Source organism: Hypomesus nipponensis, chromosome 19, assembly GCF_054491055.1.
Source record: "Hypomesus nipponensis isolate SF chromosome 19, ASM5449105v1, whole genome shotgun sequence".
In the NCBI taxonomy this organism is placed as follows: Eukaryota; Metazoa; Chordata; class Actinopteri; order Osmeriformes; family Osmeridae; genus Hypomesus; species Hypomesus nipponensis.
Genome location: NC_140379.1, coordinates 1,533,416 through 1,542,186, shown reverse-complemented (window position 1 = coordinate 1,542,186; position 8,771 = coordinate 1,533,416). Strand labels below are relative to the sequence as shown.

At 53.0% G+C, this 8,771-nt stretch overlaps 1 protein-coding gene across 4 annotated transcripts in view; it reads right to left on the bottom strand.

Moving 5' to 3' along the window:
• Nucleotides 1–1,384: 1,384 nt before the first annotated feature.
• The window catches only part of hipk3b (homeodomain interacting protein kinase 3b), a 45,977-nt gene continuing 38,590 nt past the window's right edge, over nt 1,385–8,771 (bottom strand). The window contains exons 9-17 of one of the 4 annotated variants that reach the window (XM_084681793.1): nt 8,629–8,750; nt 8,295–8,416; nt 7,416–7,583; nt 6,777–7,193; nt 6,448–6,588; nt 5,601–5,827; nt 5,248–5,299; nt 2,200–2,333; nt 1,385–2,037 (exon numbers count right to left, since the gene is read on the bottom strand). In XM_084681793.1, coding sequence (XP_084537919.1) covers nt 1,400–2,037; nt 2,200–2,333; nt 5,248–5,299; nt 5,601–5,827; nt 6,448–6,588; nt 6,777–7,193; nt 7,416–7,583; nt 8,295–8,416; nt 8,629–8,750 — 2,021 coding nt within the window. In that variant the 3' untranslated portion in view covers nt 1,385–1,399. The remainder of the gene's footprint in view (nt 2,038–2,199; nt 2,334–5,247; nt 5,300–5,600; nt 5,828–6,447; nt 6,589–6,776; nt 7,194–7,415; nt 7,584–8,294; nt 8,417–8,628; nt 8,751–8,771) is intronic. The other 3 variants (XM_084681794.1, XM_084681795.1, XM_084681796.1) reach the window with 3 other exon arrangements.

The following is an 8,771-nucleotide window of genomic DNA, read 5'->3' as shown; positions in this document are numbered from 1 at the left end:
ATCAAATACTGCATGGTCTGCTCAGCCTATGTAGAATCCATACCATGAATTAATTTGCATTTTTGTCCTCACCTAGTCAAAGCCATGCCCACCAAACTTCTAAACATCTAGTTTTTTTAAACTCAATCAAAACGCAAAAAACACCTTAACAGTCGAAAAAACTAAGACAAAAAAGCAAAAAAGACAACAAAAAAATTACCCCAAAACAACAACTATTTAGATTGTATTGCAGTTTCATCAAACAGTACAAATACTGTTAGTAGTAAGAGTTCGACTAAATAGAAATTGATTATCAAATACTAAGCACTATTCAATGCTTGCTCTTTGTACACTAGTTCATTCAGAGAGAGAGGACAGAACCTAGCCAACTGAAACAAGATGTTTAAAAAAACTGAACAGTGAGCATTCGCTACAGCAAAGCATGCCGTTCCCTTGGGAACAGAAAAGGTACTCACTACACGCTAAAACACACACCAAATCCAAAGAGGGTAAGCACCGCTATCCGCAATACAACAAGTCCATGCAGGCTCTGCATGGATACTACCCAGTGCGCACCATCTCTCCTCACGCACAGGATGCATTGACTGATTGGAATTTCAAGTGCTGCAGTCCAGTACATTAATATATTCATGTATATGTTCATATATAAGTAGTAACATTGACAACCTCAAATATATAAGGCACTATGGCTGAGGGACAGTTATGCGACCCGCAGAGTCTGGGGACACTAACGGTCAGAGCGCGCTCACGCGTCTGCTCGGTCACATGACCGCACGGTCACGCGTCTGCCCGGTCAAGTGACTGCCCGGTCCCGTTTCTCTGCTCATGCAGGAACATGCGTGAGGAACACCCCTAGCTATGATCGCTCTAAGTGGACTCAACTTTGCATCAAACACCAAAGACATGGAAAAGGGGTACAAATACTTCAAACGTTGTACGACACACAAGACGACGTGGTGACCTGCTGGTCGAGGATTAGGGTCGAGGGCTGGACGAGGATGGCTTGACCAATACGGATGTGTCTCGCACATGTTAGAAGGCAATAGAAAAATATCTGGGCTCATCAAGAGAGGGGCTCTGGAGTCTGACTGCTCTAATGCCCCCCCCCACCCCTCCTCCCTCCCTCCCTCCTCCCCCCCCCCGTCCATCTGTTTCTGAGGAGGGTGTATCTGTGTAAGATCCAATGTGAAGATATATCAAATGTGCAAAACACATTGAGTGTGAGTTTGTTTGTTTTGTTTCATTTCCGTCTACACGTTCATTCATTCATTCTTTTTTCCTCCTTTCTTTCACTCTTCCTTCTTTCATCTCTTCCGTCCTTCTTCCCTTTATACTTCTTTTCCCACCATTCCCCCCCCGCCACCCCCCTTCCCCTCCCACCCAAACTTATTTTTAAAGCTCAGAGTTCAATTGCACCCAAGTCTACATGATTCAAAAAAATAGTTTGCTTTCTCTGTGGTTGTGCCATGGCTTCATACAGGAGAACCATGTTGTTGTTGTTGCTGCCAGCGTGTTCATAGAGGGGGGCCCCCCAGAGAGGAGAGGGGTAGCCCGGGGGCATGTCCCTCCAGACCAGACACCCGGAGATCAGATATAGGGGTACTGGTTGATTTTGGTGGGACTGAGAGGGAAGCTGGAGATGAAGGAGTGCGGGGGGTAGATGGGCTTGAACGGCCCCTGGGGGTGCAGAGTGGGCGAGGGCAGCAGCTGGGGGTTGATGCCCACCGTGACCTGGTGCACCAGGGCAGGGTGGGAGATGCTGTAGGCGGGCTGCAGGAGGGCGCGCGAGGACCCAGGGGAGGCCAGGAGGTGGGCCATGGGCGGGGCCGGGCCCAGGGGCCCAGGGGGGGGGTAGGAGAGCAGGGTGGGTGGGGGGTGGCCCCCCAGGTGGGGGTGGGGGTGGGGGCCGGTGGTGTGGCCGGGGCTGCCGTGGGGCAGGGTGAAGGGGTGCCCATGAAGGGTGGGGGGGATGTAGGCCTGGGGCCGGCGGCCGTAGTTGCTGTTCCAGTCCTGGTGGCAAGTGGTGAAGTGAGGGACCTGGGGGGGGGGGGGGGGGGGGGGCAGGTTAGATTCTCAGGACAATGACGTGCGATGTGTGTGTGTGTGTATGTATGTGCAATGTGTGTGTGCACGTTTATGTGTGAGTGAGTGTGCATGTGTGTATGTTTGAGTGTGTGTGTTATGTGTGTGTGTGCTGACCTGTCCAAAGCCCAGGGGCTGCTGCTGGGGCCGGAAGGCGGTGATCTTCTGAGGACGGCTGAGCAGAGGGGTGGAGTGGTGCTGGTGCCGCCCCGGAACACCTCGACCTTTGAACTGGCAAGAAGACTCCAACACTGGAGAGAGAGAGAGGAGAAAGGAGAAAGAGGGAGAGAGAGAGAGAGAGAGGAGAGGGGGGAGAGAGAAAGAGAGGAGAGAGAGAGAGAGAGAGAGAGAGAGAGGAGAGGGGGGAGAGAGAAAGAGAGAGAGAGAGAGAGAGAGAGAGAGAGAGAGAGAGAGAGAGAGAGAGAGAGAGAGGAGAGGGGGGAGAGAGAAAGAGAGGAGAGAGAGAGAGAGAGAGAGAGAGAGAGAGAGAAAGAGGAGAGGGAGAGAAAGAGGAGAGGGGGGAGAGAGAAAGAGAGGAGAGAGAGAGAGAGAGAGAGAGAGAGAGAGAGAGAGGGGAGAGAATGGAGAGAGGAGAGAGAGGAGAGGGGGGAGAGAGAAAGAGAGAGAGAGAGAGAGAGAGAGAGAGAGAGAGGGGGAGAGAATGGAGAGAGGAGAGGGGGGAGAGAGAAAGAGAGGAGAGAGAGAGAGAGAGAGAGAGAGAGAGAGAGAGGGAGAGAATGGAGAGAGGAGAGAGAGAGGAGAGGGGGGAGAGAGAAAGAGAGAGAGAGAGAGAGAGAGAGAGAGAGAGAGAGAGAGAGGGGAGAGAATGGAGAGAGGAGAGAGAGAGAAGAGGGGGGAGAGAGAAAGAGAGGAGAGAGAGGGGGAAAGAGATAAAAAGGGTGAGAGGGTGTTATTCTAGCTCGGCTACCTGACGTCACACACACACTCAGGGAGGAGGGGGAGAGGGAGGCAGGCAGAGGGGGAGGAGGGGGAGAGGGAGGCAGGCAGAGGGGGAGGAGGGGGAGAGGGAGGGAGGCAGGCAGAGGGGGAGGGGGAGGAGAGGGAGGCAGGCAGAGGGGGAGGAGGGGGAGAGGGAGGAAGGCAGAGGGGGAGGAGGGGGAGAGGGAGGCAGGCAGAGGGGGAGGAGGGGGAGAGGGAGGCAGGCAGAGGGGGAGGGGGAGGAGGGAGGCAGGCAGAGGGGGAGGAGGGAGGCAGAGGGGGAGGAGGAGGAGAGGGAGGAAGGCAGAGGGGGAGGAGAGGGAGGCAGGCAGAGGGGGAGGAGGAGAGGGAGGGAGGCAGGCAGAGGGGGAGGAGGAGGAGAGGGAGGCGGAGGGGGAGGAGGGGGAGAGGGAGGCGGAGGGGGAGGAGAGGGAGGCAGGCAGAGGGGGAGGAGGGGGAGAGGGAGGCAGGCAGAGGGGGAGGAGGAGGAGAGGGAGGGAGGCAGGCAGAGGGGGAGGAGAGGGAGGCAGGCAGAGGGGGAGGAGGGGGAGAGGGAGGAAGGCAGAGGGGGAGGAGGGGGAGAGGGAGGCAGGCAGAGGGGGAGGAGAGGGAGAGGGAGGCAGAGGGGGAGGGGGAGGAGGGGGAGGCAGGCAGGCAGAGGGGGAGGAGAGGGAGAGGGAGGCAGGCAGAGGGGGAGGAGGGGGAGAGGGAGGCAGAGGGGGAGGGGGAGGAGAGGGAGGCAGGCAGAGGGGGAGGAGGAGGAGGAGGGGGAGGCAGGCAGAGTGGGAGGGGGAGGAGAGGGAGGCAGGCAGGCAGAGGGGGAGGGGGAGGAGGGGGAGAGGGAGGATGTGGCTGTCCCGACCACAGCGGTCATGAAGAGTACACAGGTGAGTCAGTTCTCTGCAACGCCCCACACACACCTTCTAGACATGACACACCTCTCATGGCAGCCAGGCAAAAACATCATTTAAGTACACATCAAATTGCTATTAATAAATTCAAATGTACACGAATGTATTCCCCCCTGATGGGGTGTTCATTTCCCTGGTTGCCATGCATGTCTCTGAATTAGGGATGCAACAACAAATCGATTAAATCGATTAAAATCTATCATTAAAAGCGTTGGCAACGATTATTACGCCACTCAATAAGTTGTGGAGATGTTTGAGTATAAAAAAAAAAGTTTAGTTGAGCAGAGCGGAGGTTAGAGGAAAGACCATCGGAGAGACGTTGTTGAGTAACGTTGTTCTGAAACACATGGCGGAGGCGGAGAAATCAGTATGACCCAAGTCATCCAATGTGTGGGAACATTTCACACTAAATACATCGAAACAGTGTGTTAATTGACCGAGGTGAAGTTAGTTTCATATTTGACATTTGTCTCACATACGGAAGACGCTACTTTCAGCGTCGCGTTAGGGACCGGGTGAAAACTACCCATACCATTTTGAAAAATGTAGACTTTTATAATATTTCTATGAATATAAAACCTCAAACAGACACCAGAGTATCTTAACAATGTCTGGTATACTTCCACAGTCTTTACCTTTTCAATGAAGTTTCAAATAAAAATATTGAAAATCACTTATCTTTGAAAATGGCCTAATCTTTGCAAATCTTAACTTTGTTTTCAAAATTGTGTAAAAAAATCTTACATATACACCAGATTATTATAATAAAGTCTGGCCTACTTCCACAACCTTTCAATTTTTTTTTTTTTTTAAACAAAACTCAAATACATTGCTCATCTCTAAAAATAGCATTAAATCCACGCTAATATAATATACTTTTTCAAAATTGTGTGCCTGTTTGTGCACATTCTGAAGATGTTTTGCACTGTGAACTTGCACTGTCAGTTCTGTTTTTGAATAAAGGGGTTGGAAATGTATGCTTTTTTGTTTTTTTATCCGATTCGTCGATTAATCGTAAAAAAAATAATCGACAGATTAATCAATTACTAAAATAATCGTCAGTTGCAGCCCTAATCTGAATGTGTGTGGGGTGTTGAAGGAGGCCTTTCCTGGGCGCTTCACACATCCCACACAGGGTCCCCTCCAACACAGGAGCCCCCAAACAGGGGCCCCCCACACAGGAGCCTCCACACAAGAGCCCCCAGGTGGAGCCCAGGCTCTCCACAGCAGGGAGGAGCCAGGGGGCCCACTGGGGGGAGGAGAGGAGAGAGAAAACAAAAACCATCCAGAGCTCAGCTGCAGGTATGATAGTCACCTGCGGGCCCCTGGGGGGGCAGGAGGGGGGGTCTGGCCCCGGGAACCAGGCCCTGGGGGACACAGCAGCACAGGAAGTGACCTCACACCCTCACCTCTCTCACACGGGGGGAGGGGGGGGTTTGTGTACTATATGTTTGTGTACTGGTATGTTTGTTCTGGATGTGTGTGTGTGGTGGGGTCTGTTCAGAGAGCGTTTGTTTTTGATATTCACAATATTTTCAAATGTTATATTGTTGCCAAAATTATTGTGATATTATCGCTAATATTCGATATATCGCCCAGCCCTAGTGTGTGTGTTCAGAGCTTGTGTGTTGGTGTTCTGACCGTGTGTGTGTTCAGTGTGTGTCTCACCCGTGTTCCCCAGTGTGTCTCTGGGGTTGTTGTTCCTCATGGGCGGCACCACCATCGTCCTGACGACCGGCCTACTGCCCTCCGTCACCGGGGCGACGCACGCCACCCGCAGCTCGCCGGCCTGGTTGCCATTGGAGACGTAGCGACGCGGGACGAAGGGGCTGGCGCGGCCGCGGCCGGAGGAGTCGGAGACCGGGGAGCCGCTCTCCTGCTCGTCGTCAGACATGCTGGGGACCAGACCAGAGCAATCACACCCAGAGGTGAGGATGGGGACCAGACCAGAACAATCACACCCAGAGGTGAGGATGGGGACCAGACCAGAGCAATCACACCCAGAGGTGAGGATGGAACCCCCACCTCTCATATGCTAAAGTCTGAAGTTTCTGGATGGTCTCATCTTGATGGCCCTCACTCCCCATTCAAGATGTGGTCTGATTGGTTGTTCTTGTGTATAAAGGTAATTGTACTGCATTGTTCTGTGGATTCTTTATCTCTTGAGACCTTCTCCTCAGTTCTCCCTTGTCCTACTGTCCTACTCTTGCTTTCTCTCTGATTTACAATGATCATGGTAGAGTAGATAAGATTTAAAGCTTTCACTTTGTAACATGTTTGCCTTGTAATAGATTTAATTCATTTGCAATGTTATTAAATGCGTATTTAATTTTAACCTTACTTTGACTGTTCTTGCTCTGATTTAACCCATTGAGTCAAATAACTGGAATTTGACCCTATTTGTATTGGCATAATTTGATTCATGCTAATACACTGTTCAGTTTCCCATCTTCCTTTAAACTATTGGGGAATTTGGTTGTGGTTGTTTGGCCAATATTCCCCCTTCCATGTGTACCTGTTGGTCTGCTTGCAGGGGGAGCTGTGGGACTGTGTGGAGGAACTGCTGCTGAGGGTGCTGTCTGGGCTGCTGAGAGAACACACTCTCTCCATGCTCACAGTGCTCTGACACGCCGCACACTCCTCACTGCCCTGACACCTGCACACACACACACACACACACCCACACCCACACACACACCCACACCCACACCCACACACACACCCACACACACACCCACACACACAGAGGGGAGGAAACAGAGGAGAGCCGTGACCAGATGAGTCTCGGGCCAGCGGTGCCCCAGACAAGGTTCAGCCTGTTACAGGACGCTAGTTTCCACTCACTCCTGTGAGCCGTCCTCCTCCTCTTCCTCCTCCTCCTCTTCGCTGCTGATGCTGATGATGCTGGCTGCAGGGCTGCAGGGGTCAGAGTTCGTCAGGGTCAGCCGCTGCTGCTGAGAGGACGACATTCTCCCAGACTCTGCCTCTGCCTTACAGCAGCTAGGCTCCGCCTCCGGCCCCGCCTCCCCAGCGACAGGCCGCGCCCTCGGCCCCACCTCCTGCAGGTTCTGGGGGGTGTCGGCCATCTTGGGGGAAGGGCCGGTCGAGCTGGGGGCGTTGGCCATCTTGGGGGAGGGGCCAGTCGAGCTGAGGGCGTTGGCCATCTTGGGGGAGGGGCCAGTCGAGCTGGGGGCGTTGGCCATCTTGGGGGAGGGGCCAGTCGAGCTGGGGGCGTTGGTGGGGAGGGAGAAGGTGTTGGACCTAGAGAGACACCACAGTAAGGGGTTAGTAGTGTGTACCTGTGTGTGTGTACCTGTGTGTGTGTACCTGTGTGTGTGTACCTGGTGGTGCAGGGCTGTCTGTCTGTGTGTGTGTACCTGTGTGTGTGTACCTGGTGGTGCAGGGCTCTCTGTGTGTCTGTGTGTGTGTACCTGTGTGTGTGTGTGTACCTGTGTGTGTGTGTACCTGTGTGTGTGTGTGTACCTGGTGGCGCAGGGCTTGTTTCTCTTGTTGGCAGCAGGCTGTGGCCACACCACGTGAGCGATGCCTATGCTGATTGGCTGGTGGGCGGACATGCTCATCTGGTTGGTAATGAGCCTCTGGGGGTGGGGCATCATGGAGTTGTAATGGTTGCCATGGGGACGCACTTTCCTGCAACGACAAGCCAGAGTGTGACATGAACCAACGATGATCATCGTTATCAATTATACTTGCGTGTTCATTTAGCAGACGCTTTGACCAAAAGTGAAATGAAGGTGGTGGTGGTGGGGATTCAAACCTACGACCTGTTGAACTGCAGTATATTGCTCTAACTCAGCCAGCCACACGCACACACTTCCAGCATTAGTGACATAATATGCTGTGATCACACTCACTCACCCTCAAGGACATGAGTCATGCATCATCAATACGCAGCAGAGACCAGTCCATAGCAACACAGTCCATGGCAACAGAGAGTCCATGGCAACAGAGAGTCCATGGCAACATCATTTAGGTGGAAAAATTGTTTGAAACCTGAACTGGTTCTGTTGTGACCCACCAGACTGTGTCCAAAAGCACCAGTCAGTATTCAGTCCACTGCAGACTGAATACTGACACCCAGGGTCTGGCGACGTACTGCATTTAAAGCGTCTGCTAAATGAATACAACGTAAAGATGTAATGTAAGTGTAATTAAAAGTCAGCCTTTTTATACAAAGACAGAAGTGCACATACATGCACACACACAGACAGACAGACAAACAGACACATCTACACACACATAGGCAGACAGACAGACAGACACACACATTTAGCCAGACAGACATTCAGACAGGCAGACAGACAGGCAGACAGACACACAGACAGGTCCCTCCATCCTCACCCCCAGTCTCCCAGCCTCTGGGGGCCGGTAGAGTCGGATGCCAGCGTGGTAGGAGGGGCCACGGGGGTCACCTGCTGCCAGGCAGGAACCAGGATCTGCTGCGCCCGATTGGACCAAGCCTGCTGAGGGGGAGGGGCCAGAGCACACAGGGGCAGGACTTGTCATAAAGCAACAATCAGCACCTGGATGAAATCTCATTAGAACCCCTCTCTGTCTGTTATTGGCTGATCATGTCAGGGAAGGTAAGCTTCTACTGGATCGGTTCATTAATGGTCCTCCCTATCTCCCTCCCTCCCTCCCTCCCTCCTTTCCCTCTCCCCTTCCCCCTCCTCACCTGTGTGATGACCCCGGCTCTGATCTGCAGGGGCTGGATGGGCGGGGCCTGGGTTACCAGGGGAACAGCCGTCTCCATGCGGACAGAATAGCCAGTCGGCTTGGCAACACTGCTGGGGATCCCTGGAGAGAGAGAGAAACAGA